Raw genomic sequence first — 21825 nt, 5'->3', positions numbered from 1 at the left:
GAAAAGGGAGTATCAGGAGAGTTTGATAGGATCCAATTAAATTCCAGCAGATAAAATAATGATGAATTGCAGTTGAGCCCTGGCGAGACGCGATGTACATTACTGCCGTCCCCATAGTGCAGGGAAGGAGTTGAGGTCATCAACTACAGAAAAATAGGACACAGCTGCAGCCCAAGCTCTCCTCCAGAAATGCAGCCCAGGGGGATGGTGCATGTGGGAGTAAGGGTTGTTGCACGGGAAATTTGGATGTGTGGGTTTCCTTGCAGAGGAGCAGCCCCTCCGCTGCCTTCCCCCGGGCTGGGCTGTGCAGATTGCGGCTGGAGTGGGATGGATGCCCTGTGGCAAGGGATCTGAGGGCTGGGGGGGTCACCCTGCTTCCCCTGGCCTGGGAAGGGCTAGTGCTTTGGCTAGTTGGTACAGCACTTGCAGGAGCATCCTGAAGTGCATCTCAGTGTGATCTGCCCCCAGATCAGCAGCTCTGTCCCCTGTGTGGCTCCCTGGAGGCACCTTCTCCAAGTGCTGAATCCCTCATCCCAAGGGAAGCTGGGCAACTGTTGGTGCCTGTTACTGCTAGCTGGTGGGTGGGAAAGCAGTGGGCTTGCTAGAACTGAAAGTGGGACCTTCAGGGCAGGTGACACCCACAGCCCTTGCAATGTGCAAGGCTGGTGGCATCCCCTGCATGGGGACGGGGCGGATGTGAGAAGCTTATGAGGTTGTTGGTTGCTACTTGGGAAGATGCCTGAGGTAATTTTTGGGTGAGAAGCCTTGAGAAAGGCTTAGCGGTGAGTTCTCTTGCCTGAACTGCATCTCTACAGAGGGAGACCTTGCTAGGAAGGCTGGTATCCAGGTTGGTGGGGCTGAAGCATCCTCTGTCATGTCTTCCATATTTGCCTTGTAAGCTCTCCCAGAGAGGGATGGAGAGGCTGGCTGGGTTAGGTAAGGAGCCAGGCAGCTCCTATTTCAGTTGCTGACTCACTTGATGACATCTTTTCTCCCATCTCCTTCTGTGGACTGTGCTGCATGAGAGCACTTCTCTTCTGGGTGCCGTTGGTTTGCTCTCAGGGCTGTGCCTGTCGTTTTTTGCTCTCAAACATCCCTTTCCCACAACTTGTCCTTGTAGCAACTGCCAAACCAAATCATCCTTTGGCAGAGCCAAGTGGTCTTGGGCACCTCTGTAGAGCAAAATCTGGTCTGATAACAGAACTGCCTGGGTAGGTGCATCCCCACACTCACACTCATCCTGCTGCTTATCCCAGGCTGCTGCCAGCCACCGGGATTGATTAACTGGGAAGTTAATAACAGTTAAGTATTTAATGGATGTTTAGCACTGTGTTAGCTTGAAGCAGGGAGGAGCCAGCATGCTGGGACCTCCTGGCTATCTGTGGGCTCTTGTCTGGATCCCAAAGGATGGACAGATTGATAAGCAACCCTTGCCTGATCCCCACCTGCTTTCAGGTCAGGAAGGAGGCTGCTGCTTTGCTTGGATGCTGCCATCTCCCTGAGTGTGGCTGTGCCTGTGGGTGGAGAGGGCACCTTCCTGCCTGCACTACGGCAAGGGCAGCTGCAAGGAGGCCTTTCAGAAACATCCTTCAAAGCAGGAGAAGCTTTGGGAATTAGAGAGGGATCTGATGGATCTGGCGGATTAGATCTGATGGATCTCTGCGTCCCAGAAGGCTGAGCCCAGAGCCTCTGTGGCCGCAGCTCCTGTCCCTGAGCAGCCAGTCATGACTCCAGCTCTGGCATCCTGCAGGGACCAGTAGCAGCATCCAGGTCACAGACTCACTGCTGTCTCCACAGGGCAGGTGAGAGGCTGCTGACAGACTTGCAGATGCCAAGGACACATTTTTCATTGATATCCACGTTCTCTTGGTGATCCCACGCCATGAACACCAGCTGGGGCAACAACTCCTGCTCTACCACTTCCCTTCACAGTCCTGTGCTCCCGCTGCTCACGCTGTCCACTCCACCTCCGTTCCACAGCAAATTCAGCATCCTCAGCACTTGTCCTTTTCCAGAGGGAGACAGTCTCTCGTGCAATTGCTCTGTTGCCATCTCAGGACCGGTGCACGAAGAGTTAATGTTCTCCCTCCCTCTCCCCCTATTCTTCTTCCTCCAACCCACCTCCCAGAAGAACTAATTTCCAAAAGCAGCCGGGGCAGAGAGATGCAAATAAGTGTTTTGGACAGCTGCAGGCTGGATGCCTTCCCGAGATGCCAGGGCCCCAAATGAGACATGTCAGAGTACAAATTGAAAATGCCAATTTCACTTACGCTGCCACGTGGCTCGTCACAGCTAAATTCTGCTCCAGCACCGCCCTCCCCAGCACATGCTCCCTCCTGCTGCCAGGGAATGGTCTCTGCTCACTGCTCTGGGTCTGGCTGGCTCCTCGTCGAGGTCCTGTTGAGGATATCCTTGGGTGGGGGTAGGATAGAGGAAGGTGAACAGATCTGTACTCCTAGCCCGGTTCTGGCTCCATCTTTGCAGGTCTGGTGATGGGAATGTTGCTGAGAGGCTCTGTTGGTAGATGGTGGGTGGTGGGGATGTGATGAAGGTCCTCTGAGCAAGCATGGCAAGAGGTGCCATGTCTGAGAGGCTGCATGGTGGGGCTGATTGGGCTCTGCCTGTAGAGGGGAGATGTTGGTGGAGCTGTTGCATTTGCAGTTGGAGGTGTGGCTCCTGGACAAAGGATTCACTAGCCAAAAACTATAACAGGAGACCAAACCTGGCCTCTCATTTGCACCATGTAGGGCTGAGGGTGGTATGTTGCCATAACCATGTCTCACATTGGGCATGTGTCCCATTTTGGTGCCGTGTCTGATGCTGGACTGGTGATGCTGCCTGGCTGGGAGAGACTCAGCACAGAAGGGACCAGCTTTGATGGTCAGGTGAGAAGGACCCAAGTGTCCCTTGCTTTCCTGAACCACCTGGGCATGCTGACTTCCTTCATGGGCTACGTCCCTGTCTCCTGTGGAGTGGAGTGGTGCTGGGTCTTTGTGGGGCAGCAGCTGGGGCACTGCTGGAGGCGATTCTGAGGCCACCTCCTCCTGTACAGCACCAGGGCTGCAAAAGGTGACTCTGGGACTGGCTGGAGGTGGTGGCAGGGCTGTGTCCTGCCTGTGGCTGGGTGAACCTCTGCCAGCGCGTCCGCTGCTCCCTAACAAACTCCAGCAACCCATGAATCATTCATTTAATCTCTCCTGACACGCCTGTCATTTTCTCAGGCGAGGAGTGGGGAATCTCTTGCCGAAGGAGGTCATTAGCTGTCAGGGATGGTTCCAACTGCCTTCCTGCCTCCATATCGATTAAACCTCTCTGTCTGTGTGCAGGGGCTTTGCAGGGAATATTGATGGGGCTGCTGGGAGTGGGACTCAGGTGTTGAGGCAGGGGAGAGGGATCTGGGTTGGGAGGAGACACTGGCCAAGCTGGAAGGAACAATGGAGGTGGATATGTCTGAACAGCAGCAGGGGCTGGGGCCTGAGTTTGGGGTACCCTAGAGCTGGGGGACAGGATTCCCTGGCATCACCTCCCTACATGGGAGCTCAGGGGATCAGGGTGGTGGTGCCAGCCCTGAAATGGAGTGCGTCTGATGTCTGAGTACAGTGTGGGGCTGGGAGCAGGGCAACTAGAGTTGTAGTGTGGAGGAGAGGGCTGCTCTCTTCTGAGACCTTTCTGAGGGCTGGTGTGACATCAGGATGGTCCTTGGCTCTGTCCTATCCACAGCCATGTGGCCACAGCTTTGTATAATTGTGTTATGGGTGATGGGGCTGGAGGGGTCCACAAGGGACATCCTCCCACTGGCTGTTGGAGGTGACTGAATCCACTCCTGTGATGTGCCCAGGCTTCATTAGTGATGACCATAATCTCAAACATCCAACTGAGCATCCCTGGAGTGGGGAGGACATGGGGGAGGGCTCAGGTGCCTGGTGAGGAGAGATGTGTCTGTGCTGCGTAGTCACCATCTGTTTCCTCTTTTCCTAGCAGCAGCAGCTTCAGACCTTTGACTTAATGGGGTTGGAGTCTATTTAGAAACCCTCTGTTTTGCTGCTTTACCTTTTTTGCCAGTCCAGTCCACTGGTTTCATGTGCCGTGTCTGATGCTTTGACCAGTGGCTGTCAGACCTGCTTGTTCCTAGACAGCAAGTCCCAACGAGGCCCTCATCCCTCTCCTCTGGGCTGATGGGAGACATCCATGTAATGGGATTGTATGTTTCTCCATGCCTCTCACTGGGACATTTTACCTCAATGATTAATGGGTTCTACCTCCTTCTGTCTCCTTCTGCAGTATTTCTATGAAGGGAATGACATCAGCGACCTGCCCGTCAACTTGTCTGTGGTCTGGAACGGGAACTTCGTCATTGACAACCCTCAGAACATCCAGGGTGAGTGAGGGATGGGATCAGGGTGGGAAAGCCATCTGGAGCTGCCCCAACCTCCAGCTCACCTCTCTCCCCTGCTCCTTCTCCAGTTTGCACCAGTGCCTTGTAGAAGGGAACAATGTTGACAAGGTTTCTAAACAAGAGGCTTTTCTCCAAGAAGCTTTGGGAGAGAGCTCAAAGCTCTACTTTGGTGTTGAGTCCAAGGTGCTGGTGCGTCTTGTTGCCCTGTGAGTTGGTGGGAGGGGGCAAGAGCAGGTACCCTTTTCCCTAAAACCTTTTGCCCGTGGGCTCTGGGGCCCATGCTGACCCCTGCACTCCTCCTGCTGTTACAGCCCACCTGTACAAGTGCTCAGCCCTGCGGGAGAGCTGCGGGCTGTGCCTCAAGGCTGACCCGCGCTTCGAGTGCGGCTGGTGCGTGTCGGAGAGACGCTGCTCCCTGCGGCAGCACTGCCTGGCCTACGAGAGCAGCTGGATGCACGCCAGCAGCGGCAACAGCCGCTGCACTGACCCCAAGATCACCAAGGTACGTGGGGACAGATAAGTGGAGATAGTCCAGAATGGGACATGGAAGATGGGCATGGAGATGGGGATGGGGCTCTCTGGTGGTGCCTCACAGCAGCCAAATCTACTCGATGTTTGTGTAGTACTTGAATGTTTTTTGTTGCCAATTTAATTTCCAAGGCTAAAATCCACTCTCCCCCACCCCCATGCCCTGGGCTTTCTGGCCCATTTCCGAGATTCCCATCATTCCTGCACATGACTGGAGGATCCAGGAAAGATGCAGCTCCAGGGTGCTCATGTTGCTGTGTTTTCTGGGATCAGTAGTTCATCATCATCCCCTTTCCCTGAAAGCTTTTTTGACCTTTGCTTAATAAGATTGTTTATATTCATGTTCACATGCCTTTTGGGCCAAGATCAAGGTTCACAAGGAGGGACTGGTGGGTATTTTGGCTGGATACCTTCTGCTTACCCATGGCTGGCTGGACCTCAGTGGTATTAATTACTGGAGACTTAGCACAGGATCTGATCTGTTTGAGTTTCAGTGCCTTATCTGATGGAAGCTGGAAATGAGAGTCTTGGCTTTTCTCTGTGCGTGCTGCCTGCCTCTTGCACAGCATGGGCACTGCAGTGTGCTGGGTGGCAGCCATGTGGGGAAGGGGGGAACAGCCCAACAGGCATGTCCCTGCCTGCAAAGAGCCCTGCCTGCGAGAAGTACTGCCTGCAGAGAGCTGTTCGGGGCTGGTGGAGTGCTGGCAGGAGAAGGGATCCATTCCTGGGGAAGTGGGATTAAGCCTCAGAGTCCACATCCCTACAAGGAGGTCTGCTGTTTTGTGTGGAGCTGCAGGGCTCCCTGTTCCCAGTGGCTTCTCACCATGCTCAGGCTGAACTTCTCAAGTCTGGATCCCTAGGGATGATGGGGGTGGAGACTGCAGTGGCCAGGTCATGACCAGGGTGGCCTCTTTTTAGGCTGTGCCCTGTCCTCTTTTGTGTTCATGTGACTGGGCTGCAGGCATTCACACACATGCTACTCACAGCAGCTTCCCAGCAGCTGATGGTGTCCAGGGTTGGTAGCAGCTCTCCTGCCCTGCATCGTTATGAAATTTTGCAGTAACTGTAGGTGCAGCAGGAACAGAACTGTTAGCAGGTGGGCTTGACCTTAATGCCACTCTGCGTTAGTGCCATGGGGGTTGGCAGTCCTGTGGATGTGTAGCTGTTGCTGTGATGCTCCTCCAGCACCCTGCCTGTAGCCTGCTGCTTCCCACTGCCCCAGTCCCACATTTGGGCTGTGGGCAGCCTTGGAAATGGTCCAGAGAGAAGCCTGGTGCAGAGAGGGCAGCATGGGCTGATGGGGAAAAAGAGTCTCCTACAGTAATTTCATGAGGAGCTGGAGCCTCCTTCTTGCCCAGCCCACTGGAGCGCTGGTGTCTTCATGGGTGCTGGGGCTGGCTGGGAGGTGGCCGTGATTCTTCACCCTTGGAGTAAAGAATCACTTACCCATTGCTCAGTGGTGGGGACAAGCTCCTTCCAAACCTCTGCGGTGTCTTGCCTGGTGCTCTCTGTGACCCTCAGAGTGATATCCTTTCCCTTGGGAAGGGGGAATCTCTTGGCCTCAGCACCTCCTGGCCCTGCTGTGGCCGCCAGAGCTGAGAGCAAGCCAGCTGCTTGTACCCACTGGAGCCGTTCGCTTGTTGATGTAAAAGGACCCTGTGAAACCAATTAGGAGAAAAGCAGCAGTGTTTGTTGGGGCCAGGGGTCCAGAGGTTGAAGGGGGAAAAGGGGAGGCTCCAGCAGCCCCTGCTCTCCTTCTCAGCTCCCTTGTCCTGCACACCTTGTTTAGCTGTGACCTCCCTGTGCTGGGCGACCAACGATGTCATTTCATTCCTGGGCTCATTCCTCCCCGAACGCATGGCCCTTGTCAGCTTTGCTGCTGCGGAGGAGGAATCGAACATGCCGGAGCAGCTTTTAACACTCATTTAGGAACACCAAACAAACAGCCGCTGCTTGCCAGCCACCCTGGCGGAGCTTGATTTAAGGGGAAGACCCAACCTGATGCCGGCTGCAGCTGCCAGAACGAGCTCCAATCCCGTACTTGGGCAGGGGCTGAAGAGGGTTTGGGCAAACAGTGGTTCCCCACAGCCCCGGAGGGTTTTGTTGCTGTGTAAATGGTAAGCTGTAGTTGCCTTGGCGGGAGTCAGGGCCCAGGCACCAGGCCCAGCTCTGCTGTTCTGGGACATGTCCCATGGGATGCCTTGTGTGCAGGGGGACTGACTGCCCCTGTTCAAGTTTGTGTGTGCTGAAGGTGACCAGCCCAGTGTGAATCCAGAGGGCAGAGGTTAACCCTAGCAGCGATGGCTGCAGTGGGTCTGTGCAGAAACAGCCCCTGGCTCCATGTGGTCCATCAGGGCTGGTACGTGGACTGTGTCTGCTGCTGCGCATTTCCCACCCCCAGCTCATCCGCCTTTCCTCCCGCGGAGGTGATGTCCGGGAGTGAGCCCTGCACAAGTAGTAGGAGGAGGCAAAAGACGAGGAGGCTCCAGCTGGCTCAGGCCCCAGGGTTGCAGCTGCCCAGATTTGCCAGGAATGCAAAGAGCTTGCATGTGCTTGGTTGTGGCCTGAGCCTGTCCAGGAACTGGGCTTGGTGCAGGCAGAGGTGCCTTCTGGTGCTAGAGGGGCTCTTGGCCAGCGCTGCAGGAGCACGAGCAGAGAAGGGCATCACATGCAACAGTCTCTTTCCCTGGGCTAAGATGTGCTTTCTTCCTGGACTGACCCAGGCCACATTCCTCTCTCCCTGTCCTGCTACCTGCAGCTGCTTTTTGCCCTGCTCTGTTTTGGTGTCACTGGGGTCCAGCCCTGTCCCCAGACCCACCTGGGGCGTGCAGCCCTGCCATTAATCCCAGTTAGTGCTGCAGGTGGGCACTGGACCTCGGGGCCAGTGATGGCTGATGTAAAACTGCCTGTAATTGCCTGGTTGGAGGCAGCAATGGGTCCACACCTCTGTTCATCTGTCATCCTGCCACCGTCTGTCAGGCCACACCTGTCTGCTTTATTGGGCATCATCCTGGTAAATGAGGCGCAGCGCTGGGGTCCCGTCCCTTCCCAGACAGCCAGTCTTAGCACAGGGTTTACTGGCAAAGAGAAACCCTTTTCCCCCCCTACCTGCCATTTCCCCCCTGCAGGAACCTGGTCAAGATGCTTTCTCCTTTGAGGTCATCTTGGACGTGGGAACCTCATCCCTGGCTACCTGGGACCTGGCAAAAAGCCAGGCACACCCAGGTGCTTCCTTGCTGGCTCAGCTGGAGCCATGGCTGATGCTGCCCTGTCTCGTTCCCATCCCTGTCCTTGTCACCTGCGAGACAGCTCTGTCTGCAGTGGGGTGTCCAAATCCCAGCCCTCTGCTTAGACACATCTGGTATCTCATGGCTTGTTCCTGGGGGGATTTGTGGATGCAGCTGTCACTGGGGAGGTATTTCCTGCTCTGTGGGCAACTTACAGACACGCTGGCATTTATCATCACCCATCTGCTCCTTGCTGCTCGTAGGGGAGTAACACACATCCTGCGGCTGCCTGGACTGCAGCCTATCTGAGTGAGGTGTCCCTGCGGCTCTTCACCCTTGTGACAGGCCATACTCTCTCCTAGTTATTCCCTGAGACTGGCCCCAGGCAAGGAGGGACCCGTCTGACCATCACTGGCGAGAATCTGGGCCTGAAGTTTGAAGATGTTCGCTGGGGCGTTCGAGTGGGCAAAGTGATGTGCGTCCCCATCGAGAGCGAGTACATCAGCGCTGAGCAGTAAGTGCCTGGTGAGGGGCAGGCGTGCTCCAGATCACCTTGGTAGGTCAGGGACAGGGGTGCTGGTGCTAAATGCTGCAAAAGGCCTGGAGCTGGCTGGACTGAACTGGGAGAAAAGTACCTGCTGGTTGTGGTTGCTCTGGGAGGAGCCCAGAGGCTTTGGGGAAGCTCCCTCCATGGCTGGAAGTGCCAACTGCCACCACCTTGATTTCTCATGAATCTGCTGGCACCTGAAACCTTTGCTTTGGTGCCAGGACACTGAGAGCTTCTTCCCCTCATCCTTTAGGATTGTGTGTGAAATTGGAGATGCCAGCTCGAGCAAGGTGCATGAGGCACGGGTGGAAGTGTGCATCCGTGACTGCCTGCCCAACTACCGGGCCACATCCCCCAAGAGCTTCACCTTTGTGGTAAGCCCTGTGCCAGGGGACAGGTCTGGCACCCCAGGGGGGAGGTGATGGCGGTGGTTTTGGGTGGTTTTCTGTGTGAATTGGAAAATTTACCATCGTTTTCCTGGGGGGCAGGTGGGGCTGCCCTGGTCAGACATTGAGTCATGCTGGTTGAATTTCTCTGAGTCTGCCACTGCTCTGCCTCCCCACTGTCCTGCTGGCACTGCCAGCCCTTAGTACTGTGCCCAGCACACAGGTCCCTCTTGTCTGTGGTCCTGTCACCCAGTCGAGGCTGTTTGGGGATGCGGGTTTTAGTTCCCAGCCTGTCTGACTTCAGGGATGCTCTTTTCCTTTGACAGACACCCACTTTCTCCCGTGTGGTCCCAGCCCGGGGTCCTCTCTCCGGCGGCACCTGGATCGCCATCGAAGGCAGCCACCTCAATGCTGGCAGCAATGTCTCTGTGACCATCGGGGGACGGCCCTGTGCTTTTTCAGGGTGAGGGGCACAGAGGATGGTGGAGGATGGGCTACAGGCACCTTCGAAGGCAGCGGGACCCCCTGAGAGAGCAGCAGCCAGAAGCCTGTGCTGGGAAGCCAGGAGGGATCCTGGGAGCCAAACCCCCTGGGTGGCCAGAGGTGTCTCCTCTTGAAACCTCTGTGTGTCAGAGGCTGCAGGAAGAGCCCTAAGAACAGGGATTTTTCTCTAAAAGCACAAAGCCCTGAGGCATGAAGTGGATAATTTTTAGATTAGGGATGATAATGGAGCGGCTCTTTAAATATTTTCCTGTGGTAATTACTGGTTATCAGCCCTAATCGCTGCTGTTTGCAGCAGCCACAGGATGGGAATGCTCAGGAGCTGCTCAGCCTTTCTCAGGTGCCTTTTGTTTCATTTCTTGGGGTTTTTTTTCACTTTTCCTTTCTTTCTTCACCCCCCAGCTGTTTCAGAAGGGGAGAGGGGCTGGGGCAGGGGGCTCCCAGGCAGCACTGGTCCCCTGGCTGCCCTCGCCTCCCTCCTGCCCAGGCACTGACAGCTTGTGTGTTTTTGCTCCAGGAGAAGTGCCCGTGAGATCCGGTGCAGGACTCCCCCTGGGCACACCCCCGGTGGCTCTCCCATCCTCATCAACATCAACCGGGCAGAGCTGAGCAACCCAGAGGTGAAGTACAACTACACGGAGGACCCCACCATCCAAAAGATTGATCCCGAATGGAGCATCAACAGGTGAGTCGTGAGGAGCTTGAGAGATGCGTAGGGGACTGTTTTCCACACGGATTCCCTGATCCTAATGGGTACATCTCCGTGGTGCAGTGATAACTGGCAGGCTGCGGTCCAAAGACATGGCGAGAGGAGTGTGAGCAATGGCTTGGCACCAGGGCCCTGCTAACTCCTGGCCTGCAGTGCTGAGCCTGGCAGGGGGCAAGAGCAGACAGTGCTTTGGATCTGCTTAATTTCAGCTTGACATTTGGCGGCGGCAAATAAAATTAAAATATTTCCCATTGGGGGATTTTTTGAAATGTTTACATATTTTTCTAAAAGGTTTGAATTGGCTGGAGAGGAGGCAAAGGAATCCATTAAGAGCTGGTGCCAAGGGAAACCTTCCCTAGGCTGTTGATGAGGAGCAAGCTCCCCAGGGGCACGGTCGAGCTCTCTGGGACCACAGGGCTTTTAACACCAAGCCATTGAGAAGAACTGGCAGGGTTCAGCCTGTCCTGTCACCCACTGCATGTGTGGTGGAGAAAGGGATGGCAGAGAGGAACTCAACCTCCTTGGGATGCCTTCCCATTGTGGATGCTTAGTTGCCTTTAGCTTGGGAGCTGTCTTCAGATCTCAAACCTGGACACAGAGTGGGATATTAGTGTTAATTATCAAGTTTTATATCTCTGTTTGGCCTCTGGGTCAGCCTAGATGATTTGGCAGTGATGTGTGCCAGATCCTGTTAGCCATGGTGATGTGTGGGTGGGATAAGAAATTCCTGGGACATTGTGGTTTATCCAGGCTGGGACAGATGGGCATCTGGCTGGAGAGAATGGGTGCTTTCTTCCTAGAACTGGGGACCCAGCGTCAGCTGCCTTTACTAACCCATGGTCTCCACATCTCTAGTGGTGGGACATTGCTGACCGTGACTGGCACCAACCTGGCCACCATCAAAGAGCCCAGGATCCGGGCCAAGTACTGCAGCTCTGAAAGGGAGAACGTAAGTGATGCTGGTTGGGGGCAGTGCACAAGGAGGAGGGATGCCATCCCTATGCAACACAGGGCAGAAAGTGCATCCTTGCCCATGAGGTGTGATGGTGGGGAAAGGCTGAGGTCCAGGGGCTGCTGCCCAAAGAGGGGGACTGATCTCTCTGCAAAGCCTCCAGCCAGGTGCTGTCAGGAGAGGGTTAGATCTGAGTGTTCAAAACTGATGGGAGGTTTGTGGGATATCTGCAGGATATTGACAGAAAAAGCCTGTCCCCAGCGACCTCTTGCCTGCTATCCCTTGCACATCCATTGCAGACAGGAGTCTGTCTCTGCCCTGGGGTGGGATGTGATGCCCGTTGATAGAACAGAACAGGAGATTCCAAATCTAAACCCTGTGTCCAGAGATGTTGCTTTCAGGAGATCCCTGTGGGGTTTGATCCTGACCTCTCTGCTGGGAGCTGGGTGTGACCTCGGTCTGTGCCTCCTGCAGAACTGCACGGTCTACAATGACACCACCATGGTGTGCTACGCACCCTCCATTGACAACCCTGTGCGGAGCCCTCCGGAGCTCGGTGACCGCCCGGATGAGATTGGCTTCGTCATGGATAACGTCCAGGCCCTGCTGATCATCAACACCACCAATTTTGTCTACTACCCAGACCCTGTCTTTGAGCCACTCAGCCCCACAGGGATGCTGGAGCTGAAGCCCAGCTCTCCCCTCATCCTCAAGGTAAGGCAGAGGGGGCAGAGGAAGGGATATGTCCCTTGGTGGAAGTGGCGTTTTGTCTCTCCTGGGGCTAAGTCCCGCACTGTGAGAGCATGCATTTGCCTTATGTTGAGTTTTTTTTAAACATTCCTCTTTGCATGAGAACTGACAATGTCATTCCTTGTTCCCTCAAAGGGCAGGAACCTGCTCCCGCCGGCTGCTGGTAACTCCCGCCTCAACTACACGGTGCTGATTGGAGACACTCCCTGCACCCTGACTGTCTCTGAGACCCAGCTCCTCTGCGAGTCCCCCAACCTCACTGGCCAGCACAAAGTCACGGTAAGTGCTGACACCAGTGCCTTTGCTCCTTGGGTCCAACGTGTCACAGAGGTTCAGTCTTTATCCTGGCACTGGCCCTGCTATGTGTTTGTCCTTGGATAAGGACTGGATAGTCTGTGCATGTGCAGGAGCATCTTCAGGAGCCATCTTTCTGCTCCCTGTGCATCCCTTTTTCTGATTACATGTTTGGTAGGACAAAATACTTTGCCCCCTCCCCAGCATGCTCAGCTGGGTGTTCTTTTGTCCTGGCTAGCCCTGCCAACAACCTACCTTCCCTGCTGGGTGCAAGGCAGGGGGGTTCCCACCTCTTCCCCCCAGTGCTGGCACACGCTGTAAGGCCGGCTGCTTTGTTTGTGGGGTTGTAGCACAGCGGTGTTCATGCTCCAGGACTCTGCCTTGTTGAAAGGGACCCAGCACGATCCCCACCAGGCTCCCCATCCATGGGGGAACTTGCTTTACATCCCATCTGTTGCTGTAATGTTGTCTGAATGAGACATCAAACTCTCTGCCTGCTCCGTGTGCGCTGGCAGCGTGTCCTGCATGCCATTAAAGCACGTTGCACTGCTCCAGACCAGCCCTTGCCATCCCTTCATTTTGCCACATCCTTTGTGCCATGGGCTGGGAGTCATGCCCCAGTTTCCAGCATGGTGGGCACCAGCAGGGAGGGCTGCCCTGGGTGCATATCCCCTGACACCAGGTCCATTTTTTCCCCCACCATGGTGCAGATCAAGGCTGGAGGGTTCGAGTTCTCCCCGGGGACACTGCAGATCTACTCGGACAGCCTGCTCACCCTGCCCGCCATCATCGGGATCGGCGGTGGGGGCGGGCTGCTCCTCCTCATCATCATCATCGTCCTCATCGCCTACAAGCGCAAGTCCCGGGATGCTGACCGGACCCTGAAGCGCCTCCAGCTGCAGATGGACAACCTGGAGTCTCGGGTGGCCCTGGAGTGCAAAGAGGGTGAGGGATCCCTATGCCATCAGTGTGGGGGTCTTCTAGGGTTTCTTACTGCTCCGAGGCTCAGTGTGCTCCCAACCTTCCCCTGCTGCCTTCCGGAGAGGGAATGGGAATGGGCAAAGCTGCTTTGTCAGTGGAAGCGAACTCATTTTGGGTGGGATTTGGGGATTTTTTCCAGTTAAGATATTCTTCTCAATTTCTCCAAATCGGATAAAAGACAGCAAGGAGGGTACCGAAGGCTTCCTGTGAGTGGGCAGTCAGTCTCTCATTATGTGACAGACGGATGCTGTGAAATTGGACAGAATTCCTTGTATGATCCTGCTGATAAAACCTAATTGCCCATTATCCCCCTGAGCTGGCTCCAGAGGCCCTGACCCTGCCAGCCACAGCCACAGCCAGCGCTGCGAATGGAGCAGGCACCGAAAACAAGATAATAAAAAGGGGAAAAAAAGACAACCCCTTTGCTCCCCCAAATCCCCATCCCTCCGCATGCCTGCGGATGGCACTGGTGACAGGGAGAGGGGAGGGAGCTGGTGGAGGGGATGGTGTCTTGTCTTCCACAGCTGGCAGATAAAAGGATCTGCTTTTAATTAAAAGGCACAATCTCTTCCCTGCCTTTTCTCTTTTCTAGTCCCGCTAGTTACAGATAAGATAGCACGCCTTTCAAGCTGACGGTTTGTTTTTTCTCATCAGGCTGACGAGCCTGCAGTCCTCTGCCTGGCTTTCAGCTCCCTTTAAAGTGCTGTTAATTTGATTTTTCTGAGGGTTTTCTCCCCCCACCACAACCCCCTTCCCTGGTGCATCTCCAAGACTCCTCTCCCGTCAGCTTTTCCCTGTAGGTGCAATTAAAGGTTCAGGACCCCCCTGGATCATGTTCCCCTGGGAGTCACAGCTGACTCTGCTCAGATTGGGAGGTGCTGGGGTGGGTGTGTTCAAGTTCTTCTCTCAAGTCGTATTTAGGTCAAAAAGAAATGAGGACATTCTTGTGGTTTAGGCTAACGTTTTCCCTCAGAAGCTCTGGTTTTGTTCAAGTCTTGCTGTTTCCCGCTGCCCCCAGCATCCCTGGGAGGCTGCAAGTGCTAAGCAGGGGGGATTTGAGCCCCCTGGGACCTGGCAATTCTGTTCCCAAATCTGCCACTTGATTTATTCTGGGAATGTCATCCCTACACTCTGCAGCTCAGTTTCTCCATCTGTGAGACAGGGACAGCAATCACAGCCTGCCAGGAGGAGGGATGCTGAGCATATTCACGCCTTGAGGGGGTCCACCCATGGGGTGCTGGGTGTGCAGTGGTGGGCTGAGTGCCAGTGCTGTGTGCTGGGTCTCCAAGATGTGTCATTTAATTCTGCTTTTCCCACCGCAGCCTTTGCTGAGCTGCAGACTGACATCAACGAGCTCACTAACGACCTGGACGGGGCTGGCATCCCCTTTCTGGATTACCGTACCTACGCCATGCGGGTTCTCTTCCCAGGGATAGAAGACCACCCTGTGCTGAAGGAGATGGAGGTGTGGGTCTGTCTGTCTGTCTCTGTAGTGTTTCACACTGGGGATGTGCCACTGCATGAGTCCCTGTGCCCCAGGCACAGGGCTGGAGAGATGCTTTGGTTGGATGCTGGCCCGGTGTGGTGCAGCAAAGAGCATCTCGCCACGTGGCAGCCAACACGGATGTGGACTGGCTGCCAAATGGTTACTGTGCTCTCTGACATTAATATCAATATTTATATTAATATCATTGCTGCTGTCATTTTCTACAGCACTTGCTTTATTCAATTGGGTTTGTTTGATGCCTGACCGGTCACTCGTTTTTAGCAGGCTTGTCTGACATCGCCTGCTTGCTTGGCTCCATTTCCCCACGCAGAACCCATCCTTGGCATCCTTCCCCTGCTCCCCAAACCAGCTCCTTCTCCTCTCCCGTCCTCCCCACCTCTGTATAATTTAGTGCATGCAATTGCACAGCAATTGGCTTCTCATGTGCTGGGCTGCTGAGGCCGCTCTTGATTAGAGAAAGGAGGGGGTGACCTCCACTTCCCCTCACTGCTGACCCAGCACAGTAATTAATGTCGACGTGGGCTTCACAATGTATTTAGGAGAAGTAATTGGCCCTGGTGCAAGATGCACGGTCACTAATTACAACACAACAAGCTCTTACCAACTCCAAGTGCACGTGCTGGCGTTGTACGCCAGCATGGCTAGAGCACGGGCCCTGGCCCTCTGCCTGCTCTCTTTCCCTGGTCCCTAATCCCAGCTCTAGAGCATGGTGGGGACCCTGTTTCCATGGATTTCCCCTTGCAGCTCAGGTTTCCGGATGCTCAGAGCCTAAGCAGGCGTGATCGTAGGCCTCCCTGGGGCACAGCCCTTCCTGTCTGTGCAGATGCCTGGTTCTCCTCTCACCTCTGCTCTTGCTCCATAAGATTTTCCCTAAAGAGGAAGGGTGGAAAGGGTATCAAAAAGGGTATCAGAGGATGAATTTTGCATTGGCTGTGACAGGCTGGGTGGGAGTTTGTCCACTTCCAGCTCCTAATTCAAAACATCCTGCTTGAGAGAGTCCACTAGCTCAGCCTGGCCTGGGAAGCAAGGGGTTAAAGTTGCAAAGGAGAAAAAAAAAATCCCCAAAAGAGATTAAATAGAGCAACTACAGTTGTGTAAGCTTCATATAATTTAATCAGGTTTGCTTTTATTTGTCTCTTTACTCAGAGTGTAACATTAGCTATTGCAAGTGACGGGAAGGAAACAGTGCTTGCTCATGCACACACTAATCCGCAGTGAGCACCGGGTTTTGTCGGTACCAGCTCCCTTCCTCTGCAGGGTTTGGGGGGAAGCTTGTTGCTTTGTGAGAATTTAAGCCTGATTAAATATTTAATTCAGTATTGTTCATTTATTTCTGCTAATGATCAGCAAGTTAAACACAGGGGCTTAGGGAGGCGATGGGGCAGGGGCCTCAGACATTGCTGTGCTGCTCTTGATGAGGTTTTCATGTCCTCTCGTGGGATGGTCACTGTTGGGCAGGACCTGCTTCCTGTCTTATTGAAATCCTGCTGCTTTACAGCCTATGGTCTACTTTGACTGATCTTGACTGCAAAAGCACCAGCAATGCACAGGGGTGGGAATCCAGCATAACTCCTGCTGCCCCAGTTTCACTGGTGGGTCTGGTAGGTCTGCAGTGCAGCCAGTGCACTCCAACCAGCTCTGGGGTCTTGCCATGCTGGGGAATCAACTGGCATCTCTGTGTCCCCACAGGGAGCAGCTCATGCTGCTTAATCTCAGGCGTCTTCTGAGTTACCAGCATCATTGCATCGAGGTCCCTGTGTGTCTGGAGGGAGGGACTCCAGGAAAATATAACTTAAAGTATTTCCATTCCTAGCAGGACATCATTCTCAGGCCTGCATTAGGAGAAATTGAGCCATGTGGTGCCCACTAGAGGAGCCTCAAGGATGGGGGCAGAGAGGGTTTGTCACTCCCCATTGCTCTTCTGAGTTGCTCTAAGGCAGGTGTCCCCTCTCACCTGGGTAGTGAGGGTGACAGTCCCACCTGGGGACCCATATCAGAGAGTTGGCAAGGACGTGGTGGAAAACAGAGTTTTTGTCCAGTGGAAAAGAGTATTTTGAAGAGCAAAATTACAACTGTGAGGAATTTCACTGAACTGAAAAGTGCCAATCCAAAGTTTTGACTGAAGTTAAATGATTTGATGTGTCAAAACCCTGTTCTTCATTTTGAGTTGGTGTTTTGAAATGAAAAGTGTTGTTTTCTCTCCAAATACCTACATGAAATGAAATTTTACGCTTATTCTCCCATTCAGGAAGACAAGATTGGGGAATAGTTTTAACCACAGCAAGGCTTTTGTTCAGAGGAAATCTCTTCTAACAGGAAAGCAGAGTGTTGTAGAAATGTTCATTTCTGGTAAGAAGTGTGGTCAGGGCTGACCAGACCTGGGCTGCCAATGGCAGCATGGAGATGAAAGCATCCCAGCCCAATCCCTGTTGGGTCCTACATGGCCAAGTATGGCCAGAAATACACCTTCAAACATCTCATGAGAAAGGGACTGTTTCAGACTGTGTCTGGAGTGGGACATTGCCAGGTTTCTGCTGTTTGCTTCCCTGTCTGAAATCCATCTCCTCCAAACCAGGCAGGTTTGCTGCTGGCGGAGCTCAGGGCTGTGGCTTTATTTGCTTTCTGTGCAATACCCCAAGTGCATGTTGCAGTGACTTGGGTGGGAATTGGGCTGCTTGTTAGCTGAAATTGAAAATTATAATTTGTGTGTGTGCTTGGGAGAGAAAGAGTGTGTATGGGAGGGAAGTGCATTTACGTGCCTGCACACAAGTGGGAGAGAGTCTTTGTATAGAAGGGTGTGTATATATAGACATCTCTATACAGCGATGCCCTGAGACTGTTAACCTGGTGCTGGGGTATTACAAACTAGATAACACTCTGGAGGGAACTGAGACTGATCACCAAAGAGGAAGCTTGATAGTATGGAGGGAGGAAATCCATCTACTTCTTGACCCTTTTTCATCATTTCTTCTTGTGGGATGAGGGTGAATCCAGGGTATTGTTCAGCCCAGTCACCTGTTTGTCACCCTCCTGGTCATGCCTGTCTCTCAGCTTTGCTCTATCCTTTCAGGTCCAGGCAAATGTGGAGAAGTCCTTGACCCTCTTTGGTCAACTCCTGAACAAGAAGCACTTCTTGTTGACCTTCATCCGCACTCTGGAGGCCCAGCGGAGCTTCTCCATGCGGGACCGCGGCAATGTGGCCTCCCTCATCATGACGGCGCTGCAGGGCGAGATGGAGTATGCCACAGGTGTGCTGAAGCAGCTCCTCTCTGACCTTATCGAGAAGAACCTGGAGAGTAAGAACCACCCCAAGCTGCTCTTGCGGAGGTGAGTAACCAGCCGAGAGTTTGGAGCTGTGGGACAGTGCCCAGGCTCTTCTGAGTGTGGTGACACGAGCTGGTGTCCTTTGGGGGTGCTGTCAGTGATGGCTTTGGTGTTGGCTGTGGCAATGTGAGCACTGGGTGTGTGGTCAAGCATTTCCTTGCCTGTTTGCGTGCAAGTGTGTGAGGGATGTGGGACCACCTGCCCCCAGCCAACTCAGAACACCCATGGGATGTTCTCACTCTAGTTTGGCCCATGTGGGCTTATGTTGCCTGGGAAGGAGTGACCAAGGTACTCGGCAGCTGCCAGCTGCACAGGCTGGTGCAGGGAGGGTACACGCTGGTGCCAGGCACTGTGGCATGTAAGGATGCCCCCGTCTGCCTTCCCTTCTCCAGGTGATCAGGTGGTCCTCCCCACCCCTTGGCTTGTGGAGTCTCTTGCCTTGCCTGGCAGCTGCATGGGTGCCTCTGTGGGCTGGCAGCAGGCAGGAGTCCTCCTTTCCCTGCTGTCTCCTCAGGGCTTGTCCACCTTGCCAGTCACATGGGGGTTTTCCCGGGAAAGCCAAGTGGATTTTTGGAAGCTGGGAGTCTCAACGGGGCTGGTGGGAGTGCGAGCAGGAGGCAGCCTGCCAAGCCCTGCTGTGAGTCTGCCTGGCCCATCAATATTTAACGATAGCTCTGAGCTCTCCTTCATCACAGACTGATGAATATTGAAAGATACACCAAGTCCTGAACAAAAACTATTAATAAGCTCTACTGGTTCAGCTCGAGGCCCTCTGTGCCATCTTCTCCCTTCACACACCATGCTGTGCCTCCCCATCTCTACCTCCTCCAGCCCAGTGCCACCAGCCTCCAGCGGAGATGCAGGGATGGCCGAGCAGCACAGGGCTGACATGTCACCAGGAAGGCTCAAGGAAACCAGAGCATCTTCCAAACATCAGCTGATGTTCATGGCATGGCCAGACTGGACAAAGCCTGTGAAGTTTTGTGTGCTTGACCATGGGGAAACACCTGGAGAAGACCCAGGTGTGAGCTGGTCCCGGTTACATCCATGTTGCCAGTCTTTTAGACACATTGCTTTCTTTCTCTGCTGCATTTATCATGTTACAAGGGTGCCCTTAATGTTTCAAAGCATCTCATTAGCAGAGTGTCAGAGGGGTGTGTGGTGCAGACCTATGGCTGACTGGGAGTCGGGTGGGTCTTGGAGGAGCCAGCCGGTGTTCCCCATCCCTGTTCCCTGAGTGCATCCTTAGGCTCTTCCCTTCTGATTGTCCCTCCACAACACCAGGTTTCACTGAAATATTAAACGCATTTCCAGCTCCTGAAGTAAATCAATAAAATATAAATAAAAGGCAGTATGAGGAGGCCAGCACAGCAGCGGCTGATCCGTAGCAGTAGAACAGGGGCAGAGCCCAGCCTGCGCCAGTGCAGTGAGAGCTGGCAGCCCAAAGACTGTTGGTCCCCAGCCCCAGCACTCGAGGGCCCATTGCAGTTAGGACAGGGATGAGGCCCCCTGGCCAGTGCCTTGCTTGTGCCTCCCTGAGTGATATTTAACAGAGCCACTGTTCTTCCTGAAGCCATGGCGTGGAGTAAGCGGTGCCAAGGGCTGGGCTTCTCCATCCAGTTGATTAGCCCTGCTGTTGGGTGTGAGAGTGTGCTTACCGCCCAGGGCAACTGGATTAACATTGATCTAACTGGGGAGAGCTGTTATTTATTTTGTTGTTGGATAATCCCCCCCTTGCTGTGGCATCTGGCTCTATTGCGGATAAAGACAAACATCCGCCAGAGCTCGAGTGGTGGCACTTCAGATGAGCATTACAGGCTTGTCAGCAAAGGACCTGGTCCAGGGCTGGGGAGAATGTCTGCTGAATTGCTTCAGTCCACTCCTCCCTTGGCTTTCTCCCCATGTCCCTTTCCTTCTCCTTTTTTTTGTTCCCCATGATGGATTAATTTTTCCTGTTGGGGGCAGGAAGTCTTCCCTTCCCTGGAGGCTTGGGTAATGCTGTCCCCAAATGATTTAAGGAAGGCTGTGCTGTTCCAGGGGCGGGGGGGGGCAAAAAGGGCTAAACCCCATTAGCACAAGAGAAAACCTTAGAAGGGGCCATATGACCCTGAGTCAGCTTGAATAAACTCTGGGAAAGTGGATTTCCTAGCCCAGCCATCTGCTCCTGGCCCATCTGTTGGGCATGGCATTGCCCTGGGGCAGTGCATGGCATTGGGCAGTGGGACTCCTTCTGGTGGCTCTGACATTTGCGTTTCTTCTGGGTTTTGTTTCTTGAGTCAACTCGTTTGTATTTGTTTCCCTGGTGCAAGAGGAATGCAGCCACATCCCTGAGGTTATTAGTATTGCCTGTGCTTTCAGGAGCGTCTGCGTTTGCAAGTGGCTGATCTGATGATTAATGCATGGATAAGCTGAAGAAGCCTAACCAGAAAGGGTCGAGGGACTGGCTGGCATTTTTACTTTAAAAGGAGTGAAAGCCAAAGCCATGATAAAAATAATAGATGTGTTAAGGGGAATTTTAATCTTGAGGCAGAGAGATAAGGTGTTGTGTGTTAAGCTCCACCTGTAGGGCTGCACAGTTCACCTGGCTGCGGTGTCACCCTCACCTCCCTCCATGCCAGGCTGTCCCTCTCTCTGCTGGTGTGGCACATCCTGGCTGCAGTACCAGCACCCTGAGGGACCCACATCCTATGTTTCACACCCATCCTGCAGGATCTCCCTCTTGTGCATGGTCCCAAACAGACACAGGTCCCCCTGGACCTTCCCTGCCATGCTGCTTTGGAGCATGATGGCATCTGGATTGGAACCATGCTTTAGGAAACTAGGGGCAATATATAGGTTTTCTTAAGGCAGTTTTGGCTGTTTCCTTCAACTGTGTCTCCGAAAGCTGAGAGACATGGCTCCATTTTTAAATTCCTTTTGGAGCAGGTGGTTGCAGCACTGTATACCTGCAAACTCCTATATCACTCCCCACTCCCAGGGAAAGGTTAAATCTCAAGCCTGGCACAGTCTTTGTGTTCCAAAGGTACATGGAAAACAGGTTAAGCTTCCAACCACTGCTCTTACTCCTTCCTCCTTTAATCCCCTTGTTTATGGCTGAATTAGTACTAGAGATAAGTTTTACTAAAAATGTATTGGGGTCAAAGACTCTGGACCTAAATCCAGTGGTGGCTTTAACCAAGACCTTGTACTGTGGTCTGGTGGTGGTTATTATCCTCTTACTCTACTGTGGGCCCCCGGCTTTGAAGCTTTAGAGATCAAGGGGTATGAGAGAGGTCGCAGGGAAGTCCCTTGTCACCTGTAGTGGTGGCCTGCATCAGGGCAATGGCAGTGTTGAGTGCATTACAGGAGCAGAAGGCAGCAGCTGGTCCCAGGTGGGGAGAGGGGCTTCCAGCTAGATCGAGCACATGGTTTTGTGGGAGGAGGTGCTCCTGTCATGGGAATGTGGGTCAGGATCTGGCTTTGCTTTGCAACCTCAGCTCTTCCTTCAGGGTGTACTTTAACTGGGGAGCTTGAAGTAGGTTTGGTGACATTGTACCTGGCTCAGGTGTGTCATACAGTCCTCCTGTGGAGGGAGCTGCCTGGTTCCAGTGGAATGTGATAGAAGAAACAAAGTTCATTGAAGTAGAAGGTACCAGGGGGAAACAGAAAGCTGCTCATCCCCTGGGTGAAAGTCCCCATGGGATAAGGTTGAGCTCTCCAGTTCTCCAAATATACTGGAGACCA

At 53.7% G+C, this 21825-nt stretch overlaps 1 protein-coding gene across 1 annotated transcript in view; it reads left to right on the top strand.

Annotated features, from left to right (window-relative positions):
* The window catches only part of PLXNA1 (plexin A1), a 119586-nt gene that overhangs the window by 75528 nt on the left and 22233 nt on the right, over positions 1–21825 (top strand). Inside the window, exons 11-22 of the mRNA XM_051788910.1 lie at positions 4282–4378; positions 4708–4898; positions 8514–8665; positions 8952–9072; positions 9411–9547; positions 10103–10270; positions 11150–11243; positions 11721–11960; positions 12132–12275; positions 13001–13235; positions 14594–14736; positions 17849–18105. Coding sequence (XP_051644870.1) covers positions 4282–4378; positions 4708–4898; positions 8514–8665; positions 8952–9072; positions 9411–9547; positions 10103–10270; positions 11150–11243; positions 11721–11960; positions 12132–12275; positions 13001–13235; positions 14594–14736; positions 17849–18105 — 1979 coding nt within the window. The remainder of the gene's footprint in view (positions 1–4281; positions 4379–4707; positions 4899–8513; positions 8666–8951; positions 9073–9410; positions 9548–10102; positions 10271–11149; positions 11244–11720; positions 11961–12131; positions 12276–13000; positions 13236–14593; positions 14737–17848; positions 18106–21825) is intronic.

The sequence above is a fragment of the Manacus candei genome, unplaced genomic scaffold, assembly GCF_025592945.1.
Source record: "Manacus candei isolate 608988 ecotype Guabito, Panama unplaced genomic scaffold, ASM2559294v1 h1tg000025l, whole genome shotgun sequence".
Classification (NCBI taxonomy): Eukaryota; Metazoa; Chordata; class Aves; order Passeriformes; family Pipridae; genus Manacus; species Manacus candei.
Note: the sequence above shows the minus strand (reverse complement) of the source record. Positions and strands in the feature narration are given on the sequence as shown.